General features: G+C 46.9%; 1 protein-coding gene across 4 annotated transcripts in view; it reads left to right on the top strand.

Moving 5' to 3' along the window:
- Window positions 1-18,321, top strand: part of nrp2a (neuropilin 2a) — a 51,751-nt gene extending 33,430 nt beyond the window's left edge. Inside the window, exons 9-18 of one of the 4 annotated variants that reach the window (XM_031851734.1) lie at window positions 850-1,025; window positions 1,303-1,482; window positions 1,591-1,735; window positions 6,066-6,146; window positions 6,312-6,413; window positions 9,540-9,805; window positions 10,501-10,597; window positions 12,210-12,242; window positions 17,130-17,207; window positions 17,293-18,321. In XM_031851734.1, the coding sequence (XP_031707594.1) occupies window positions 850-1,025; window positions 1,303-1,482; window positions 1,591-1,735; window positions 6,066-6,146; window positions 6,312-6,413; window positions 9,540-9,805; window positions 10,501-10,597; window positions 12,210-12,242; window positions 17,130-17,207; window positions 17,293-17,597 (1,463 nt within the window). In that variant the 3' untranslated portion in view covers window positions 17,598-18,321. The other 3 variants (XM_031851735.1, XM_031851733.1, XM_031851736.1) reach the window with 3 other exon arrangements.
- Window positions 18,322-24,065: the final 5,744 nt, after the last annotated feature.

Raw genomic sequence — 24,065 nt, 5'->3', positions numbered from 1 at the left:
CTTTTATTCATTATTTACATCTCCTGCTTTTGCAGTGACATAACAGCATGAAACTTTGATCTGTGTTCTTAAACCGTCAGCACAACTAACATCTCCCCATCTCCCTTCCTCCTGCCCTTTCTCTCTTCCTCAAACTCTCGCTACCTCTCCACGCTCACCCACCACCTGCAGTCTCTTGCTCTCCTCCCAGCTTCCCCAAGCCGTCATCCTCGGCTCTGACTCTTTTTCTCCCCCGCACTCTTTCCTCCCTCTACTTCTCTGCCACCCGACTCCTCATATTATACCTCTCTTATCCCCTTAATCCTCATTTCTCCCTCTCACCAACTCCCTCTGCAAGTTACTGTCAATGCTACCTGCTCATCCATATCTGAATGAGCTTCATTTCCAAGAGCTTTTGCATGTACGTGGAAGCTTCCCTCAGTCAGTGAGTGTTCATAAAATGTGCGCAGCGCAGTGAACAGAAAAGCTATTGTAGAAGAGAGACAATAACATATTTAGGATGTTTGTGTGAGATTGTGAAGGGCATGAATGCAAAGCAGGGGGGTTAAAGTATGCTTTTATCTCACTAATGGCCGTCTAATTGCGCATATTGAACATGAAGCAATAGTGCTGCGCTACACATCTCTTTTCCTCCAGTCCCTCACCTCAGCCTCTCCTGTTCGCTCCAGTCTACACTCCTAATGCTCAGTGGCCAGGAGTGCAATTCTGTGGTGAAGCTCAACAGCTCCCAGGCGGGAATATGTGTAACAGAGTGTATGTTTGGTCATCGCTGAAACTTCTCCATCAACCTTGCGGCCCCCCCGAGGTGAAGGTTAAAGTTATCTCTGCCCTCTCCGCTTTCCACTCCAGATGCTCCATGCTCAGACCTGCAGGGCCTGCTGTCCGGCCTGCTCCCCGACGCCCAGATCTCCGCCTCCTCCAGCCGGGACATGGTGTGGAACCCTGGGACCGCCCGCATGGTGGCCAGTCGCTCCGGCTGGTTCCCGGCCCCAGCACAGCCCCTGGCTGGAGAGGAGTGGCTTCAGGTACGAAGGGGTTTTAAATGCACTTCTTCAACATTTTGGCCGCGTGTTTCCGGTGCCATTGGGTCACATAAAGTCTGGTTGTGGTGTCGTTTCTTCAGGGTAATTGTTACTTTCACAGTTAAAATGTCATGTTGTTTCAATAAGAAGTACTGGATTCCAGCCGCCAGAGGCGAGCAAGCTAAAACAAGAAGCACACGGCTGCAATAAAACATAAGCATGTGTTGTTTTGTGTAAAGCATCATGTCGCCATGCGTTTATCTAAATCTGATCTCTGCAGGTGGACCTCGGCGTGCCGAAGACGGTGCGCGGTGTGATCACGCAGGGCGCAAGGGGAGGAGACGCAGGAAGTGGGGCGACCACGGATAACCGGGCGTTTGTCAGGAAGTACAAAGTGGCACACAGCCTGAATGGGAAAGAGTGGAATTTCATCATGGACAGCAAGACCAGCCTGCCAAAGGTGGGTTAAGGAAGGAAGATAGTGACGTGTTTGTGTCTGCAAAAAACCCTCCCCCGCATACAGACAAACCATCAAGTTGACATTTGTTTTTGTGTATTTCTTGGACAGATTTTTGAGGGGAACACACACTACGACACCCCGGAGCTGCGCCATTTTGAGGAGATAGTGTCCCAGTACATCAGGCTTTATCCAGAGAGGTGGTCTCCAGCAGGGATCGGGATGAGAGTGGAGATACTTGGCTGTGACCTTCCAGGTAGGACATTCTGCTGTTGCTTATGTGACAGGGGATCATTTTATATATGATAATTTCTACACTATTCCAGGCTGAATTATTTGCCCCGAGCTCTAATAAAGTGATCCAAACAGAACTCAACGGACCTTGAGGAAGGTGGAAAAGTGGGGTTTTGCATTCGATATGCATGAGAGTCATTAGAGTCTGCCAGAAGTGAAGGGAGAAAGTGATAGCGCGATGAAAGCTTGACCCTCAAAGGTTACGATTTTGAGAGATTGTTTCACCTGGAAAATATGAGTTAGTTACAACAAGTGCTGGCGTCGGCAGGGAGTGGACAGGGTTCAGTTTGAAGGAATGCGTCCCCAGAGAGAGAGAGAGAGAGAGGGATCATTTGGTTTGTTCACTTTCCAGCGTGGTCTGTTATCCAGATGTGAGGTAGCGCTGGAGAAACACACACACATTCAACCGATCTCGCAGACATCTGGATCCCTTACGACTCCCTCTGTGCCTTAACAGGATGACTATCTGTCTATACAGCACAACATGTTCGGCACTTACATACACACACACACCGCTGTACTGTAATCACACCACTATACATGCCATTTAGCCGTCGTTGAGGTGATTTGTGTGTGTGTGTGTGTGTCAGCGCGTGTGTGTTTGTGTGCTTGTACAAGTGCTGATGAAGTGCACTGCTCTCTAGTCGAAGAGAGATGGATTATAAACGCACTACAAGGAACTTTAACTTTGCGTCTTCTTATTGATGGTCTCGCTTTCTTACGTATGTCGTATAGAGACTTCAGTGTTAAATTGAGACTATTTCATAACCAGTCAAAAGTTCCACAGTGACTTAAAGAAGAGCACATCATCATTATCACCATTTATGTGGACACAAAGTCAAAAATAAGCTGATGATAGAGCACAATTGTGCTTAAATTCATGTGCTCATGAAAGTGTTCTGCTAAACACTGTGGGAGGGGCAAAAACAGGAACAGAAATCGCCAAATATGGAAACAGAACAACAGAAACAAAAAACCCCATGGTTTACCACTTTTTGCACAGGGGGGGGGTGATTTTTATCAGATGGTGTGGGGGGTTTGAGGGAAACGCGTCAAAGAAAACTGCTGCTGAGGGTCACACATTGTTCGCAGGCCTCCAGAGCTCAGCATGAATAGTGAATTACTGCTGACATCCTGCAAAGCATTCACTTCCTCTAACACTCAAACTATTCGCTTCTTTCTGTTCTGCCCTCTGTTGAATTTCTTCTCCTTTATATGAATTGAGAAGTATTTATTGTTTTTATCACAAATCTTGCTTAGTGTAAAATAGCAGCAGTGAGGCTAGTCTCTCTCCCCGTTCCTACACTTGGTTGCAGTTCTTTCTTATTCCACCCTGAGGCCCAGTGCATGGGTCTGTAAATGTTTTTGTTCTTTTCTTTTTCGATACCATGCCTCCTCTCCTTTCCTCCTCCGTTACTCATCTGCTGTCGGTCTTCACTCCTTCTGTTTCCCCATGTTGACGCACAACTATCTGTCTCTCACACACACACACACACACACACACACACACACATTCACAGCCTCTACAGTGACTATTTTTGTTCCAGTGTACGTGCTCCAAAAATGCAAAATTTATGAGCTCAGGAAGGCAATTTTAGAGACTAATCTGTAAAAAAAAAAAAAATGCAAAATATCATCTCTCCCTTTTTCCAGGACAGATCATTTCAGTCTTAGGTGCGCTGAGTTGTAGCTCACACATGCACATACACACCTGTGATGTAAATCTCAGGTGTCTCAGCTTCACAGTAGCTTCCTAGTTCCTTGAAAACATAAGTAAATATGGTGGAGCTCACTATAAATGATGACAGACTTTTCTCAGTTTAGTCCTATACTTATTTTGGCTTGTCATATAAGTTCTTTATATAATGTCACAATATCCCGTCCGTTGTGTGTGTGTGTGTGTGTGTGTATGAACGTTGACCTGAGCACTTAACCCCACCCACCAGAATATAAAACAATGGCTACTTATCTTTCCCATCATGTTCTTTTGGGTTTTATGTGTGTGAGTGTGCGTGCATGTGCATCCATTTCTTTGTGTGTGTGTGTGTGTGTGTGTGTGTGTGTGTGTGTGTGTGTGTGTGTGTGTGTGTGTGTGTCTAGGACTGCCAAGCAGAGATTTACTGAAAAGCTTTCTACATAATTGAAGATTTTTTTTCCTCTCTTCTCTGACATATCGCTGAGTCAGATTCTTTTGGAGGGAGCAATATCTTTTAGCAGAGAGCTCCTTCCACCCCATGTGTACGTGTGTGTGTATTGGGTGTGTCTGCGTGTCGAAAACAATAAGCAGGCGCGCGCGTGTGTGTGTTTTTGCGAGCATGTGTGCATGTGTGCATGCACGTGCCACTGTACGTGGGAGTGTGCGCCTCCATTATCTATGCCAGCAGCTCCCCTGGGTCCAGTTTTAAGTGTCGGTGTCTCATCCCGTGCATGATGATAACTTGCATCATCACCTGCAGCAGTAGACACATTATGTAAGGCAACACTCCGCTGCAGAGGGACTTCTCCTGCACTGCAAGGCCTCCTCTGCTGCGCATGTACAGCAGGCCTGCTTGTGCACACACGGGCCTCTTCACGCAGCTCCGTGCCGTCGCACACATCAAGGCGCAGGGCTTGGGGCAGGGTAGGCAGGTCGCATACGTTCGCACAAACATACGCACACGCACAAGTCGGTCCCATTCCCATTGACCCCGACACCCCTGTCACACCCTGGAAAGGTCAGCGCATTTAAACTGTGACAAGGCCTGACCTTTGAAAGCATAGAGTGCGCAGGAGCTGGATAGAATCTTAATGGACTCGACCGTGTGTTTTGAGGTTATGTGTGTTTCATGGTACGCCTACGTGGGCGCCCAGGTAATGTATAGGCACTTTATTATTATCACGCCCGGTCCCAAGGCTTGAGTGGGGGACGAAAAGGTTAGGCGAAAAAGCAAAAACAAAAGAGAAGAGATATAATTATAAGAGAGGGCGAACAAGAGATGGAGCACCCTAGATTTGAGGAAGAGGGTTGCATTCGTTGCCTTTGGTTCCCGGTGGGCCGGCAGCGATAAGAGTCTCATTAGGTAGTTAATGACAGGAATAAAGGACATGACATTAACGCTGGGTTAATGTCAGAAGCCGTCGCCAGCTGTGGCCGGCCCTTTCATGTCTGCAATTTCTCCAGCTAGGGCGCCGTAGCGCTCATTTCCACAGGAAGTTCCTTTAAGCGGATCAATTGTGTATCACGCGGCGTTTGTGTCCCGTGGTGCGTTTAATGATAATGGTTGTCATGAACAAAGACCAGTAGGAAGCTCTAGTATTGCCACTAACAGTCGACCAGCAGAGGAAAGCGTGGTGATGAATCTGTGTGGCTTTTTATTTTTAATTTTAACTTTGTGTTTGCTCTCCCTTCTTCTGAGCGCGCGTGAGTTATAGAGGGAGCGAGACACTCTGTAACACACACGATAGTTCACACACGCACACCAGAAAAACAGAGCGGGAAACGGCCGTGTGTGTGTGTGTGTGTGTGTGTGTGTGTGTGTGTGTGTGTGTGTGTGTGTGTGCGCGCTCCGTATCCTCCCTGACAGCCAGTGAGTAGTCCCAGAGTGTGGTCATGCTGTCCAAGGTCGAGGGGAGTTTGTTGGACACGTCCATCCATCAGCCTTAACCCCACTTCTGTATGGATGTGAATGTGTCTGTGTATTAGCATGTGGACATGTGTGTGTGTCTGCATATCTGAGTCAGACACTGACGCCTGAGCACCCAGACACAACATGACGGGGGGCCCCCCCTTAGGTGCTCTTGGGCTGTCTGTTCCTGCCTCCCTCTGTCTCTGGCACTCTGGGTGGGATGGAGACAGAAGACGAGAGATGGAGTTAGTTTCGGACGATGACATCACACTCTCAACTGTGACATGCTCTTTAATTCAGCCTTAATATACAGCACAGTAAGACGTACTGTTTATGTGCTGAATTATGGGTAAAAATGTCTTCATCTAACACTCAACAACTATTAGCTTCTTCTAACTTACTTTGCTATCTAAATACAGGCAGAATGGAGTTATTAAAGGTGCATAAAGACACTGTACCTCATTACTTCCTGGTCCCTTCTGCCTTTGTTGCTTATCACTTCCTCTCACTTCTGTTTTTCCCGGCCCTCCCTCACATATGCTCCCGTGGAAGGAGAAACTCCACATAAATAATCCCTCAAACAAACATCGGGTGATTAATGTGCCCTCTTTACAGCAATCTAATATCTGGGGATTGTTTCGCACACACCCACCTCTGACCTGAGCTGTGTTACGTCTGTTTCCGCAGAAACCACCACGCCGGCCGAAACCGCCACGCCAACTCTGCCCGCTGACATTGACACCACCACCGTCCCCCTGGCGACTACAGGTGAGTCCAGGCGACGAAGTGTGTGACACGTGGTTTAATAGTCGTATTAGAAAACCAGTAACAAGAAGAGATGAAAGCCATTATGTAAAGCAGCTGTGAATGCTCCTTTATCTGAAATGATGTCTCATGCCTTTTGTTTGCCCTTTGGCTCTTCCTCCGCAGTAGCCACTTCTTCTTCATCCGACAGCGTGTGTGACTTCGACCACGGCCTGTGTGGGTGGACGCACGACCCCAACGCCCCTCTGCTCTGGTCCCTGCACAGCCACGGTGAGTCTCCTCGTCGTTCATGGGAAGACTCTGCTTGACTCACCGCCGCTGTCTGGTTAGCAGAACGACTCAGAGCCGCTTCGAGGTTTCTCTCAATGTAGCGAGCGCTTGATGGACGGTGACCTGCAGGGGCCGTCTGGATGGTTTTACAAACAATGCTGTGAGCAGCTCGTGTTGACTACCGACATCTTACATTTTATTTTGGTGTCAGCTGCTTTGCTGCAGAGCTTTTATGTATGCAGCTGCAAGGAGGATTCCATTTGGGCACAGAAAATTGCACAAGCACAAATGCATTAAGTTCATTTTATCAACTTCACTGAGTCTAGACAAGACACTAATCAAATGGAGTCATTCTCCTTGTGCATCTCCATTGAGTTCTTTTTTTTCAATTTGATTAAAATAATTCCTTAAATTGACAGCAGTCTAATTTAGCAGCGCCGTCGTCTGCCGGACTCGCTGCTCTTTCCGAGCGGATGAGAATGAAAATGAATCGAGGGAGCGAGAGGGACACACACGCAGCAGCCTCACGTGCGACCTGCACCAGCTCTCTGTGTCAAAAACACGCGACGTCTCGGCAAGAAGGGGTTAAGACCCGGTAGCTCCAATTAAGTTCAGAGCAGAAGATTCCAAAGGCGAGCAGTTATTCCTAGCCGTCCGTCACTGCCCCTCCATCACCGCAGGCACATCCCAGATGATGCTGTGTAGGCTTCCATCTACTTAGACACCTTGAATAAATAATTATTCATTTTCCCTTCATACGTACAGCTTTGGGCGTGTTATTAAAAACTATAGAAGATGTATGCTGCTGGGTTTAGGGGGTTTTCTAGCTCTATATATAATTGTTCACAGGCTGGGTTAGGGATTCTTATCCCCACCTGGTTTTAAAATTCATTGGTTTCGAGCAAGTCTCCATGAAAGATTCAGCATTCCTCCAGCTGGAGAGAATTAAACAAGAGGCTCAGCATGCCCCCCCCCCCCCCCTTGTTTTGTCAAATTTGTGATGTCACCGGGGTCGTGTTCAGCAGGGCAACGGAATCCCACAGCAAAGGCAAAAAATGTTCCTGAAGCGTGACGAGTTTAGGTCACAGCCATCTTTGACAGGGAGCTTCAAAGTGGCTTCTTTCATCGCGGCCGGATTGGAAAAGGGTTGCTTAGATTAGCCAGGTTGTGGCTTTCATGTATGGAGTATCAATTCCAGCCGTTTTGACGCGCCATGCCAGCCTTTGATTCTCCCTGCCGATGTCAAAGGTCAGGAATCCCAGCCAACACAGGATCATTATTTCACTGCTATCAAATCACTGTTTAATCCTCAATAGGGTTCCTTTTTGTCATGTGACCCAGAAACCGTGATCTCCTCACCTCTTGACCTCCATCATGAAACCAATTATTTGGGCACAGAGGTGGAATTAGCCTCCATGTACTCTGATATTTGGCCTAATATACCCCCGCTAGTAAAAACATGCTAAATAGGCTTCATAGATTGAATGTTTGCTTCTCGCTGCAGGAGACCGCTGTGAAATGGATTAATAATGCTCTGTTGTGCTGCGTACTCGATTATGAGCTGTCTGGCGAACAACTTGCACGACGACGGGGGGGTTCGCTGCGAGTCGCCGCGCTTCAACGCCAGAGACGACGGAAGAAACACCTCGCAGAGTCACAAATTTGTGTCACTTGCACAGCCTCTATAGGCCTATCCACACATGCAGTTCATACACCAGAAAACAGTGTCATGTGGAGCAAAGGGGGAAACACACACACACACACACTCATTCCAGGGCTGCGAAGGGCCATGGGACACACTGTCACACACTGTCTGAAGTGTCACACACAGGCGAGTCTGGGCGTATGGCAGGCAGAAGGGAGCTGTCAAGTCGGAGGAAGATTTGTCCCTCCAGATACCGCTTGTCGGATCTGCTGCAAAGACACGCACGCGCACGCACACAGCCAAAGGTTATCGACCCAGTCACTCAATAACTCGAGCACGGCTGGATGCTACTGTACGTTGGATAAAAAGCACATGCTGTGTTGAAGATAAACCTCGTGGTGTTCCTGGGAAAAGCAGACACACTAAAATAAAAAACTACCCGTATGCGCCCTGATTTACTTCGCACTGCTTTTTCCTCGCTTGACAGAAAGGCACGTAGTTGCTCCGACACACACACACACACACACACACACGTAGTTGTACATGATAAAGCAGGTGATTTAATCTGCAGACATTTTCCCACCGGACCCACTTAAGAAATTCTTCACCAGACGCCTCCTTGAGTCACTCTCTCACACACACTCAAAACATACTGTAGGCCCACCAATCTCTCACAATGGAATTTGTGTCGGCATCCAATTTGCAAGCTAAACATCCTCTGGTGTAAACAAATGGAGCGGCGTGTTGGACTCTCCCGTTGTTTAAGTCATTTACCTGGAAGGGAATGAAGAGAAATAGCCCCCGAGAGTCTTGGCTGGAGTTCTGGTAGCATGACGCTCTCACTGGACCTATTCTTCTGTGTGTTTATATTTGTCATTTCCCTATTGTTTGGCGTGACTATTGTGTGCTCCTGATCCCGGTCCTGTTAGCAACTAGTGATTCATTTCTGTTTTTGTTTGAGATATCTGTAATTGTGTGAAAGCATACTGTACATGTGTGCATAAGGGCGTGTATATGTGTGTCTACGTCAGCCTGTATGTGATGATTAATGATTATAACCATGTATGGGCTCATTCCGGCAGCATCCATTTACAAAAGTCTATGCATCCTTTCAAATTTCCTTGTTTTTATTGCCTCGAGGGCTGAAATGAAAACCCATTCAATCTTTTCTTCTCTTTTCTTTTGGCTGTAGCAACCAGCAAACTCAAGGTTAAAACAAACCTTTGCTCATTTATTGCACAGTGTTGAAACTACTAAAGCAGCTTGGTTGCATATTGTTTTTTCACTTCATCTAATGTATTCCTGACTTCATACAATTCTGTTTTTAGTTTATCGGATTTTCAAAACACTGAAATCACCAAAGTTAGTCAGTACAATCAAAAGTAGAGCTGCTGTAAGAGTGTGTGGTGACTTGTGACGTTGACATTACAGTTCAAACACATGTGTTAAAGAGTATCTTCATCTTACCATCGGCCCCGCAGAGCTCAACAGCTATCTGTACATGGACGCCAGCTTGAAGACGGAGCAGCAGCGAGCCCGGTTCGTGAGCCCCGTGGTGGCGGCCGACACCGGGCCCCTCTGCCTCCTCTTCTCCTACCAGCTGTGGGGGGAGGCCCAGGGCCACCTGAGGGTCCTGCTGCGGGACGCCCACAGCGAGGAGACCGTCCTGTGGACGCTGAAAGACGATCAGGGCCCCGTCTGGAGGGAGGGTCGTACCATCCTGCCTCGCTCGCCTAAAGACTTCCAGGTAGCTATAAATCCATCATTTTTTTAAGCTAAATAAAGAACTTTATTATCATGACAAAGTGCAAACACTGAAAGAGCATGGTCACTAGAAAAGTCCTAATAGCAATGCTATGAAAGCATCAGACTTCTGGCCAATATCAGCTGTAATAAAGTATGTCTGCTTGATAATAAGTATCTGGGTCAGACCCTTTGTTATATGTCTTCTCAGAAAGAGAAACACGTCTTTTTTTCAGGGTCGGTTAGAGGGAGACACATTTATCTCAGAGCATATCAAGGCATCAGTTTCAATCTCTGTCACCTTAGGCCAGGTTTGACTTCAAAAGGAGCAAAAGTAAGCCATATTGTCTCTACTGGCTGTATGATTGTTCGGGGATCGTTGTGCATTTGTCAGAGACATCACAAGGAGTTAATGTTCTCATAAAAAAGTAAGTTGAAGAAGCTTGTAGAGAACGGGGGGGGGGGGTGATGATGATGATGATTGCAAGTGTTGAGTGCAACTTTGAAATCACAGGCACCGTATTAACTTTTCATCCCGTTCTCCTCCTCTTCCTCTTCCTCCTCCCTATGTGTCCCCGTTCTCAATTTGCCTCCACCTCCCCCCCTCCCCCCTGTTGCCTTCATCCGTCTTCCTCTTCCTCCTTCTCTTTTTCAACTGTTACCTCCTCCTCTTCCTCTTCCTCCCCGGTTTTGCGGTAGGTTGTGATGGAGGGTTTCTTTGTGCACGGCACCAGAGGACACATCTGGATAGACAACATCCACATGAGCTCCAACACCCCTCTGAAAGAGTGTACACGTAAGTACACGCACACACTCACACACACACGTTGGGATCAATTCTCTGACAGACAGACTGGGACAAACTTTATTTTTTTTTCTGCTTCAGTATGCCAAATCTTTTCCATGCAGAAAAATATAGAGAAAATAAACAAATCCACATTTGACCCACCCACTCCCTCTCATCCTCAACTCCGCCATCGCCTCGTCACCTCGACGCCGTCAATCTGCCGTTTCCCTTCCACCTCCTCCACTTTTAGCCTGAAGGTCCTTGAACAGTGGCACACATGAAGTGATAAACACCCGCAATCCTCCCTCCACTCCCATCCCAGTTTCAGAGACATCCTCTCCTCCAAAGAGCCCACTGAATACAGAGATGAAAGGAGGAAGGAGAGGGAGGGACAGCATTTATTCCTCCACAAAAAAAAAGGAAGAAGATAAGAAGAATAGTAAAAGTAGGCCATAAACGCCCCGTGGGCCCCGACGATGCTAATCTATGTTTTATTAGATTTCTCTTCTTCTCTTTCTCTCCTCTCCCTCCATCTCTCGTGCGCTCACTCCTCGGTCGTATTTGTAAACAGAGCTTTTTCCCGAGTCGTCAAAGGGAATTACTAGACAGGCTGTTTCCCGAGCAACTTTCTGGGTGCCTGGTGCAAGCCGAGCGCCAGCGCAGCCTCCCTAATCTGGCCCGAGCAGGGGCTTTGGAGAGGGTCTTAAACAGATCAGAGACCGAGCCGGGGTTTCAGAGCCAAAAAACCTGCCGTCATCACTTCTGACTGACGGCCAGTGTGCTTTGGAGCTGGACCCCAATGGGGAGCAGAGTGTCGTTAAGAGTTCCAAACTAGTGGCAAACACTGCAGTGTGTTTTTAGTGTTGTATCCGTCGTTTTTGTGCATAAGTGTGTTTCCTGAGTCTTGAGAGAGTCTAAGCAGCACAGCAGCTCGGAAGGCAAAGATGACAGCCCAGATCCCCCCCTCCCTCCTGCCTCTATGCTGCTGTGTTTCCTCCTTCCTCCCTTCCCTCCCCTCCTTCGCCACTCCCAAAGCATTCTAGGATGTTGCTTATCACCCAACGCAGTTGAGTTTTTCACAGTACGTTGGGGTTCGCGCCAAAAGGCGCCAGTTCCCAAGTCAGTTTCCCCCTCTTTTTTTTTCTCTCCCACCCGCCACACACACATAACACACTAAGACACACACACCAGTTATTTGCGTTTGCATTCCAGGCAATCAAAGTGAAGGTTCTGCTCTGTGCATTTGCAGCAGGCCCAAAAAAAAAATAAAACCTTCCCGTTCCAGTTTAACTGGACGCGGCAGATAAACAACTTGAAATGCGTGAACGCAGACACACACACACACACACACACACACACACACACGTAATTCTCAGCACAGACCATCTCAGATTCCCCACTCACACAGTGTTTGAAATTGCATTCTGGCGAAGGAGCCAAGTAAATGCCATAACTCATGCGAGTTATCTGAGGAATTAACTTAAATTTCCCCAGGAGGACTTTGATAGTCTTGTGACATTTGTGTGACATTTAGCTGACTTTTCCCTCATATTTAAAATGATCTTACAGTTGTCTCTCTCTCTTTCTGTTCCTGTCTCTCACTCTCTCTCTGTCCTCGCAGAACCCTTTGCAGCTTTTTCTCCAGAAAACCCAGGTGAGTTTGACTTTGTTATGATGTCACTTCCTCTCTGGTCTTGCTTCCTGCCCGTTGGTATGCACTAGCCTTGGGTTTTTTTTGCTTGGGGGCACTGAGTTGTCTCAACGGCTAAACAGACAGCCCATACCAGTCCTTCACTGACAACACAGAAGCTGAGTCTGCTGTGTGATTCCAGATGAATAAATCTGCATTCAATTATTAAAGCTAGTGCCTCGTGGCGTCAGCAGCAGCATGAAGACATCACCAAACAAACTAAACCCCTCGCTAAAATCTTAATTATCAAATTTGCAAATACCAAATTAATTTTCTTGAAGTTGGAAAATAGATTATTTCACTAATGTGCTGTTGTGCGCCGGTTTTACCTTGTCAGTCTCAGTGGAAACAAAGGAACTCTGTGTGCAAGGCAAGCTAAATCAAGCACACCTCATGGAGTCGGATATTTGAAAAGAGCCACATATTCTCAGTTCTGTGCTGCCTGACGCAGCCTGAAGGGTTTTAAATAACTGTCTGCCTCATGAAAAATATTTAGAGCATCCTGGGGGACTCTATGAGATTGATGTTGGTGTTTTGGCATCTCATAATGTCTTCCAATAAGATAAGAGCTTGGCGGTTTCAGTGCGAATGTGATGTGTGTGCACTTCTTGGGCTTTTCTACTCCTCTGCCTTCACACACACACAGAGTCTCTAACCCTTGACAAACATGCACCAACACACACATTAATATCACCTCACACATACACATCAGTGTCCCCAGCGAAATGCAATCAGATAGAGTGACTGAGCAGCGGCAAGCACGGGTGTCTCTCTCTCCTCTCCCTAACTCAGCTCTGTCTAATGAGTGTGTGCAGTGTGAAGTAGCAGCAGCACGCACCATTTCCCTCTGTAATTATGTGACACGGTCCAAAAATCAGGATGTATTCAGCTCTGCTTCACTTTCCCTAGTTCCATTTGACATTCTCCCCGTCTTACAACTCACCCCACAAGTTTGGATGGTGCATTTGTGCTTTATTTTTTTTTTTTTTTTACAATGTCTTCAGGGCTTCGTTTTAGCAGTCTTGGATAGTCGAATAGAGGCTTCTTGGAAGGTGGTTAGTTGGTTGTTACCAAGAATTTGAGGAGGGGTTCAAGCCAGGGGCAGCAGTGTAGAGGATCTGTGGAGATAGTCTCCAAGGGGACGGAGCTTGGCTTGAGGAGGAGAGGACCGGCCAGGAGGCTGATGCATGAGGAAAAAACAAGAACAGAGAACAGGATAAATTATGTGCTCAAAACAAATCTGCCGTCTCGAGCCAGCTAAATAACAAATCCCCATCCAATATCAGCTGTGAGAGCTCTGGAACATTGGATTTCTATGTGGTGTCCGTCCGACTGATCCGTGCATGGTTCTGAGACTTTATCAGGGGGCTGTTTGGGACTTCCTGTGCCAGTGCGAAACAGGAAGAGAAAGCTCCTTAATTCAATGTGTGTGGGTGCCTCCATAACTAATCATTTTGGCTTTTGTTTCACACCAAGTCATTCCATCGGAGCTTTGGAAAAAAATCAATTGCATTGAATTTGACTGGATCCACCATTGGACTGATTTCAAACCAAATCTCTTGATGATCTTGGTGTGAAAACTTGTCCTCCAACTGCAGCCCAAGCTACATGAGAGAAATGGATGCATTTTAAGTTTTCCTTTTTTTTTTTGGCCTGGGAGATTTATGTAATTGTTTTTGCAACTGGCATGCTTGTGCATGCTCATATGAGGTGCACGCCTGCTGTTCGTATGATGAAAATCAATAGGGATAGAAAAAAGACAGTTAAATGTAGAAAATAAACAAGTGCCACTCCTTTCTTTTCCCGCTGGCCAATTATTCTGTATCTCTCCACCAGGGGGAGGCGTTCCTGTGCCTCCCTTGCCCATCCACTGGTATTACATTATGGCCGCCGGAGGCGCCCTCCTTCTCCTGGCTGTGGCCATCTTGGTCAGGGCCCTCTGTTGCTGCCGACAACACCTGGCCACCAAGAAGAGCCAGCTGTCAGTGGCCTATCACAGCTCCTCACAGTGCTTCCAGTATTCTAACTGGTCCTCCAGTATGGCCGCCCCAGGGGTGGAGCCAGTCCTGACAGTGAGGTTGGACAGCCGGGACCGACACCGTACCCTCTGCTGAAAAGAAGCACTTAGCCGCGTTGTGTTTGGCAGAGCGGGACGCCAACTCATGACGTCAGTGGCAGCGTGCGCCGCAATGCCACAACACTGACGGAACATCCACCCGACGAACCCCTCCTTCATTTAGTTTACAGTTGCAAGGGTGATGATGACACTGTCCCTAAACTGCCACGTGGACATTTGCAAAGAAACACTGTGCTCTCTCTCTCTGTCTCTAATGGATGTAGCTTCGGTTGCTGTTTCCTTCTTTCTTCCATTAAGGAGTTTGCTGTTGGCATTTTACACTGTGCTACTCCTGATGAGAGGACTGAAGTCTGAGTAAGTTATTTATCTGAACAGCTTGTCTCGGACCATTGAGTGCCGTCTGGCTCCTCATAACCCCAGCGGTCCTCCTGGAATGACCCCAGCACGGACAAACACACAGACATGTGTGGGCTAGGAAGAGATCGGGGGTCGAGCTGGTTCCGCTGCGAGGGCCAGCCAGAGCTGCCAAACCACAGGCTAAAAAAGACCCCAGAGACATGAGGAGCTCTGCAGTGCTGAGAGAGAGAGAGAGAGAGAGAGAGAGAGAGAGAGAGAGAGAGAGAGGGGGAGAGGGGGGAGAAAACTGTTAGGCTGATAGGCATTCAACGTGCTAGCTGTGGAAATGATCTGGCAAGCCCCAGAAAATAAAGCTCTTGGTATCTCTGTAATAAAACCATGAGATAGCTGTGATATGAGTTGTACCAATAGTGAGGGGGTTGCATTGGAGGAGGAAAATAAATCCGTCCATTGTGCTTTTCAACAGAGCATGTGCACATTTAAAAACAAAAGGAATGCAAATCCATCATACTTTAAGTCCTGCATCACAAATGGTGATAACCAGCTCCTTTGATTGAATGTCTTGTCTTCTCCTGATAAAGGCATCAGTCAGTGATGGATGCAGCCGTCTTTAGTGTTTAGTGTTTCATCTCGATCCTCTGGCGTAATAAAGCACGTTGTTCCCACTCCCATTCGCACTTCGTACCTCCCACTCTCGTTGTTCCCCATGTCTTTGAGCTGCCCAGATGAAACTCGTGCTGCGCCGTGCCTTGTTGTGATTTCATTGGGAATATGTGCTCGTTGTTTTTAGGGTTGTAAATACACACAGCTGTCTGTCATCACCGTCGCTGTCTTGATTTATACTCCTACAAATCCCACAATGCCGCTTTACCAGCTGGAAGGCATACGTTGAGGGTTTTGCTGTATATGTTCACCCTTGAGAGCGATCCAAGACATTATGAAAACCAGAGCAGAGCTCCAGCTATTGATGGCGCTTCCTCTAGCGCCATAAGACGCCATGACTGGATATTAACATAAAACAAGATGTAGCTAATGCACTTCTTACTTCATGTTTAACATACATGGGATCCAAAAGCCTATTTCGTTGTGAAATTTCTCAAAACTCCGACTGAGCTAAGACAAATTGGCACCAGTCTCTCTCTCATCAGTCGGTGCAGGGGTGGTGAGATTGGACACAAGCTCGGTTCAACACCCTAGATTGAATGAAATTGAGGTCTTCACTCTGTGGCTTAACGGGCCGTGCTTTTTTTCGTGATCTGTCACACCAGCAAAAAATCCATCACCCGCTAGCCCACAGCTCAGCAGAATGCGCCTCGATTTGTTGCCACAATTTAGAGGCTGCATTTCAGAGTGAAGAAGAAGTGTTTTTTGGCACGCTCTCACGCTGTGCTTTTAAATCAACCCGGGGGAGAGAGGAGGGATTGGACACCCTACTTGAGCCATCTCGACACCGTTACGCTCCAAGTCTCTAATAGTTCTAATTAGTTAATGGACAGATAACATTTATTAAGGCTGCGGTAAGCACTTCCCCCCCCCCTCCCCCTCCCATCTACTGCACCTCCGCCCGCCCAATCAGCTGCCAACTTCACTTGCCCCCGGAAACAGTATTAATAACGCCATTGGCCGTCAAAGACCTCCAGAGCTAGACGTGTGCCTTGCCAAGCAGTTACTCCCACTCCTGCATGCTTGCCAAGAGAAGCCAGCGCAAGCACGCACTCGCACGCGTAGACACCAATGCACACGCACGCAAAGTGGAAAGAAAACTCATCTAAAGTATAAGTACACTTGAGCTATTTGGCTCAACTAAAGTGCTGCAGTCATTGCCGGTTTTACCACACTTATAATCCTCCAACTCAGACCCTCACACACATATCAATGTTCAGTTCACACCACACGGCTGTGATTCGCACAGAACGGAAAGACAAGCACTACTTAAATGTTGTTACCGTTAGCTGTTGTTGTTTTTTTTTCTTTCATCGTCTTATACACCACTCTTAAACTTGACAGCGACAGTGTCGATGATTTTAATGGTGATAATGATGGGTAATGTTAAGTATTTGATGATGTTTGCATCTCTATTCACACGGTCTTATACCACCAGTATGCTATGTGATGACTGTGTGTTTGACAGGAATGTATCATAATGATCTTTCTCTATTAATAAAGTCATATTTTTCTATTATTCCAAGACTCGTGTGTGTGTACGAATGCAGAACGTAAATGTGAATTCACAATACGCAAAATGTTTAGTTATCAGTAAATGTGTGTGTGGTCCTGTTGTTGCTGATTGTTAGGATTACAAAATGTATTAAATCTGAGCCAGAAACAAACAAATGCTGTGCTAAAGTCACAATTGTTCTGTGTGGAATTTGCTTCATGCTTAAAGGTTATGTTTTCTGTTCTTCTCTCTCTCACAGTTAAGAGACCAAATGAATTTGGAGATGGACGTCTTTTCAGCGGCAGAGACTCACTAGGCGGAGGTGAGGCCCAAGGAGGTGACCACGACACCCTTTGATCCATAGAGGCTCAATTTGAGTCACTGTCGTGAAATTAACTTTTCTGCTTTTCCTCCTCTCACAGTTTTACAGTTCCCAGAGTGGAACACAGCGTCCCCATCATCTGAGCCTCCGGTGACCCGCGTGTCAGAGAAGGACAACTCCTGGCTGTACACCCTGGACCCCATCCTGGTCACCATCATTGTCATGAGCTCCCTGGGCGTCCTGCTCGGGGCGGTGTGCGCCGGCCTCCTCCTCTACTGCACCTGCTCCTACAGCGGCCTGTCGTCCCGCTCCTCCACCACCCTGGAGAACTACAACTTCGAACTGTACGACGGCCTCAAGCACAAGGTCAAGCTGAACCAACAGCGCTGCTGCACCGAGGCGTGAGGAGGTTTTCGAGAGAGGGAACACCAGAGGGGGAACAGAGCGAGAGACGCAGCCGTTTTGTGAAAACCTCTCACTATTTTCTTCATTTCCTCCAGTTCACTTTCAGTATACTTCCTCGAGTGTGCAGAACATGGACAATGAGAAAGCCACTTTTTTTTTTTTTTTTAGCTCGAATGAGAACTTGTTTCCTGCTCGGTAAAAACGTGGCACAGTCCGGTGTTTTTGTGGTGAAAGAACCAATGACAGAAAGACTGGGGTGACTCAGATGGATCGTTCCATTGCGGGGACGTTAGGCCTCAAAAAAAAAATATCTACACATATCAATTACAGATTCCTGCTCCACCGAAAGAGAACTGTTTATAAATGCATCGTAGACTTGAAGCTGGATACTGTAAGCTACACATACTGCGTCGGAACACATCGTGTTGGAAAGGTGGTAGGTTAGGAACGTGCTTAGAAAGCGTCTGTTTTGATCACACGTGAACAAAGTGGCCTAGAATTTAGCTCCTTTGTGTGGCCCGTTGGCTTTTTCTTTTCTTTCTTTTGTTCCGTCGTAGACTCTGCTACCTATCAGCCTCAGTTATCCTCTTAGTTCCTGACAGTCTGCGGTATTTTTAGTCACAGACATCCATCGAGTTTGTTTTGGTCACTCTCTTTCTGTTTAATGTTTCCCCGTCTGGCCTATCGCCAGTCTGTGATGGCAGATAAGTAGACAAAAAAAAAAGAGGCGAAGAACGTGTATGTGTGTTTAGAGGAGGGGAGGGTGGGGGGGATTTGAACACATTCTTTTAATGACAGAGAGAGTTATTGTTAGATTTTGTTGTTGCTGGTTCCTGTCAAGGAGAAGCTCATGTTTACATTGTGATTAATAGTAAAAGGTCAAGGAACTTTGGTCGGTGCAACCTATGGATTGCTGTTAAGGGCAGAGACTGAAAACCACTGAAGAAACAAAGAGAGAGTGAGAGAGACTATGACTGACAGAGCACTATAATCCCCCTGCCTCTCTCTCACAGGGGCGACGTTCTCCCCGTGCTTTTCGCGGAGGACGGGGGGAAAAAAACTGGATGAAAAACAAACGTCTCTTCTCGATCCACTGACTGTGCGCGCGGACGCACAACAAGCCTTAAAAGCAAACTGTTAGCGGAAATGTTGAAAAAAGGAACGTTGAGGCGACACCAAGACAAGAGTGGAGGTATCCATCTCTCTCTCTTTTTACATGTGGACCTCAAAAAGCCATGATTTAAAGGACCTAGTCTCCCCCCCCCCCAACACATACACACAGATCCCCCCTCCTCCTCCTCCTCCTCAAACTACTGGCTGATTGTGGCCAGTTTTTTTAATGTCGTCTCCCGCACAGCATGGCAGGCATTCTTCTGGATCGTTTTGAACCAATCAGAAAGGGGTTTGTTTTTGCACGCTCTGAATGGACTCATAAGCCATGAGAAGGAGAGGGTGAGAGAAGAAGAAGTCTCCCTCCCACGCACACACACACAAACACACATTACTTCAGATGTATATACAGAACATGAATACACAACCTCTCTTGCTCAGACCTAAAAATGAAGGGAACACTGGTTGCTATATTTGAGACCATGCAGAACGTAAATGCCATTTCATCCCATCTACCCTCACCATGTAAACACACACACACACACATGCCATCCCTCTCCTCTGAGGCCCGCTTCTCCGGACCCCACTGACTCTCTTCAAAGTGCCTTGGAGCCTCGGGGATCCAGCTTGCCTTTGGAGCCGGTTTCAGATACAGTAACTTGACACTTGACAGTGACAGTCACAGCGCCCCCTTCTGCCTGGGAGGACCAAACATAAAAAGGACAGGACCCCAACCCTCACACCGACCCCCCCCCCCCCCCCCACCCTTTCGCACTGCTCGGACTGCTGTTGTTGTTCTTTTAAAGGGGTCTTTGTACAGAAATGCTCTTTTTATGATTGTTATTATAATTATTGTTATGATTATTTAATAAAGGATTTATACCATACGGAGGAAAAAGCTGGCCAGGATTGTTTTACTGTGAAGTCTGATTGTCGCAGCATTTTCAGATCATACTTGGCATTCCTGCAATACTAACTTTTAATTGCAAAAATAATACACAGACACACACAAACGCTCGATCTCTTTCTCCATCACATACACAGTCATAATGCCATGTTGTCAGCTTGCAACACTCGGCCTCTAATCTCCACATGATGTCCCATTAGTCTGGACCTCTGGTGGCCCTCATTTAGGAGCTCCAACATCAAAGCTTTGAAGTGCCCGGCGTCTCAGCCACACACACACTCGTACAGTAGGCTACACATGCAATTACTCTGCTTCTCTTTTATACAGCTTGCTGAGTCTCCCACACACGGTTCCATTTATCCACATAAGCTTCCCTCACCTAAATGCAAATGCTGTTAGCAAACACAACACAGTTTCAGATGCAGAACGTGATACCTTTGACTCCTTGGGGTCTCCTGGACGCCTATAGAAAGGCAGCAGAAGTGGTCCGCATTTCTCGCTGGGGTTTGCTCCAGTCGTGACTTGGAAGATTTAATGAGAGAGCCGAAGTTAATGTTGGGTTTCTTCGCTTGCATGCGCTTCTGAAATGTGTTTTTCCTTTCTGAAATAGACATAACTTTTTAATCACAGCAACGGTTAACACAACTTTGGGTCCATGTGAAATGGAGCCTGTAGCTCAGGTACCACATTATGAGCCGTACAAAAGCAAAACGACACGTGTCGTCGCTGCACACCGGCGATGGTGGCGGCTGTTAGCATGCTCCGGTCCGTGACATAGCGGGCCAATTACCGCCTCTGAAAAAACACAGACTATCCCCAGTACACTGGAGGAGCGCGATGCCATCTGCTCGCAGGTTTGATTGATCCCGGCAGAACAGTCTCGACCACATCACACGAAGGAACGCCGACAGGAAATTACCAAAGGAGCCAGATTGTCATTGTTCCATACCACCTCTTGTTTTCACAACCAAATTATTCTTAATTTCTTTCTCTCCCTGTGAGTGTGTGTGTTACGCAAATGTTGTTCTTCCAGGTTTTTATCACTCTGCAGGGGCCCTTTTCCTTCAGCCGTCAGATCAGAGAGTTCTTTTGCCTCTGAAGCCGAGGCGGCCTTCAAAGAAAAAGCTCTGGCACCCTGTAAGTCGATAGGGCAGATTGAGGAGGGAGCCCATTTGAGGGTCGCGCCACAGGAAGTGTCTGCAACACACAGCTAATTAATCTGGGGGTTAGGTAATCAAGATGGAAGGGAGTGCAAACAGGCAGTTAGTCATCACAGTTAGGGAGGAAACTTTGTTTGGTTTTCTAACTTAATCCCTTAGTATTTCCTTTATGTCACTGCATAGAGGCTTCTCACACGAAGTGAAGCTTGGGTGTGTTGAGGTACATTCGCTTTAACTGTTATAAAAAGAAAAAGAAATCTAAAATATCTTGCGATCATGAAGAATATTTATAAAGCATAAATTCTCAGGAGAAATTCAGAAATCAAAAAATCCCCCATATCCTCCTGCCTGCACCTTCAGTGACAGTCTGAGGAAGAGAACCACCTGGAGACGAAACCTTACATCTCTTTCAACAGCATCCAAAACCCCGGCGCAAAACTGCAGCAGCGTTGCATATACACATGCAGAGACTCACATGTTTCATGCACACACGCGCACCCACATCCCAATGGTCTTCCTGGGAAGGGGGCCCAGATAATCTTGTCTGGCCTGCCAGCGGTTCAAAGCACCTATATAGGTCAGAGTGGTGTGTGTGCGTGTGTGTGTGTGCGTGTGTGTGTGGGCGTGTGTGTGTATGTGCATGAGTGTATGTGTGTGGAGGATGGAAAGGGGCTTTGTGGCAACTCGCCCGCCAATGACGACAGACCCAAAGACAACAAAGGCCAAAGTATTGTGTAAACACCAGACGGACCATCACTCTCCTTCCTCCGTGACATTATCATCTCCCCACCACCAGAGGATCCTGCCCCCAAAAACAAATACATGGAGGAAATGATCGGGACGAGAGACGCTCCTGTTCGGAGCCCCAAACTAGGCCAGCCTTCTTGTCACTGTGAAGCAGCACAGAGGACATTCACTTGATAAAAAGATACTGAGGGTGATTTGAGGCCATTTTGGGACCACGGCAACACTGTTGGTGCATTTCTTTGGTTGGAATGCTAGACTGAAGCTAACGCCTCGTGCTGGGATTGCTCAGCAGCAGGGTTGATTTCCCAAAAGCATCCAGATTTGATGCCATCGTATGGTATCCGGAGCATTTTCCTCGTGGCTGAACCTTTGTTGTGGACGCGCAACGTGACCAGTGCGACCTATGCGGTGGGCCACCTGTTCGCTCCACTTGAGGCCGGTGTGTTTACAGTCACGCTTTCCCTATTTAGCCCGAGAAATTTGTTATCGAGCATCGCGGGAGGCCTCTCGCAGTGGGTCCTAACCATCTGTCCGGGGTGTTGTGTGGTTGAGTTTGATTGAAGGTGTTACCGTGTTTGACGTCTGAGACGAGTGCAATTGTTTCTCCAGTAGAAGCACAGCTTGAGAAATTCTTGTGTTGCTTTAGTAATCGCTTAATCAAATCGATGTTGCAGAAAACAGAGATGTGGTCTTTTTGTTTTTGTTCCATTCTCTTTCCTTGTCAATACCTCTCGTCTAAGCAGAGATGAGGAGTGGGCTACAGAGCTCTGGTGAGTTCGGGTCCTCTTTCAAACATCCAGTCCGCCCTTCAGCAATTGAGTCTTTAAAGTTGCATTTAGAGAGAGTGATCATTGTGTCGGTGCTCTACAGAGGAAAAGTTTTAATGCAACCTAATTCTAAAAACAGATCAGATAACTTCCGTGAGACCTTAATCGATTTGAACTCTTGAACCTGAGAGGGAAAAAACAGCTAAAAATATATCTGCCAATCACAAGTTAAGTGAAGAAAGGCTGTTAGTGGAGCAATCATACTTGTCAGGTTGTCAGGATTCTTGAACAAAACATCTTAAAGCGTCTGTAACAATCTGCTCGGTGCCAGCACCGTAGACAATTCTTTACACCGAATCTGTCAAATGATTTTCTACAGAGTCGAGTGGCCGGGCCTGTTATTATTTGAACAAGCGTGTCGATAATAGAACGACAAACAAAGTTGTATTTCATGAAAAGCGGTAATCAATCAACAATGACAAAAAAAAAAAAAAAGCAGCGCGCTTTCGAGAACGCAGCCGGGGGCCGATTTCAGAAACAAGCAAATAAACAGCTGTGCTCATCACGACTCACTCTCTCCGTCATTAAAGGGGGAGAAAACAAGAAAGAAAAGAGGAGATTGAGAAGCAGAAAATGATCTGAATGTCTGAGTCTGCCGTGTGAGGCTGGCACCACAGTTTAGCTCGTGGGGTAATTGAAATAGCCTTCTCATAACTTTCTGCTCAAATCAGGGCCTTTCCATTACGTATTCCATTGAGGCGATAATCAGATTCAATTGCACTTTGAGACCCATCTGCTACGAAATAATTGACGATTCTACCCTTCAAAAAAAACAACAACAACAACCCCGCGAGTCTCCTCGGCTCTGCACACAAATCTCCTCATCTGAATCAAATTAGCTCCGCGTGTTTACGAAGCAGCTTTGTAAGAACACTCGCCACATTTCCCCTTTGATGAAGTTGGACACTGCAGCGTGAAACACCGCAGTAAATAAAAAGGTGCAGTGTATAAGCACTTCCAATTCCCTTTAGAGAAGTTGTAATCATACATTTCGACATATATTTCTTATAGCAGACCTTAGAAAAACTATTCCCATCCTTCATCTATATTTATACACTACGCATATTTCCAATATGGCTTGAAATTGTAGCTGTCCGTCTTGTTTTGTTGTTTTCCTTTTGCCTCTGGTGTCATAAATTTGATCCCAAGCAGTGCATGTGGAAAAGTGTTGTGGCAGAAGGAGATTATGAGCCAGCGAGTGGATGTGAAGCCTCAAGAGGAGAGATCTCTGTGTTTGGTTAATGTGGGATGGAGCTCTGTGCTCTATATATCCTCAATCCTCTGAGTGGGTTGCTGTTGATGGTGAGGGTTACATTTGATGCCTTGTAGGAGGCAGAAATAGTGTATGTGTGCGTGTGTTTGTGCGACAGTAATGCGGTGACATCCTTCTCTCTGTGATAGTTGTACCGTGTCGCTCTGAGTAACTGCACCCAGGAGAAAGCGGATTTACAGCCACATTCAGCTGTGCTGAGCTCCAGTTAAACATCATTCAAACCGCCAACTTAGCAATCCCTCTCTCTTTTTCTCTATCTCAACACACACACAAGCACCCATCCTCATAACAACACACACACTCCTGCTGAATGATGTCACAGCGGTGGATTCGTGGGGGACATTTGCAGCAAGTGTTTTGGAGATTTATCTCTGCGCGCTCCTCTGTTTTTCTGCGCCGTGTTGTTTTTCGCATTGGAGAGTTTTATTGCAGAGGTGAAATTTT

This window comes from Anarrhichthys ocellatus, unplaced genomic scaffold, assembly GCF_004355925.1.
Source record: "Anarrhichthys ocellatus isolate YVR2014 unplaced genomic scaffold, GSC_Weel_1.0 scaffold12, whole genome shotgun sequence".
NCBI lineage: Eukaryota > Metazoa > Chordata > Actinopteri > Perciformes > Anarhichadidae > Anarrhichthys > Anarrhichthys ocellatus.
This window is presented reverse-complemented; position numbering and strand designations above follow the sequence as displayed.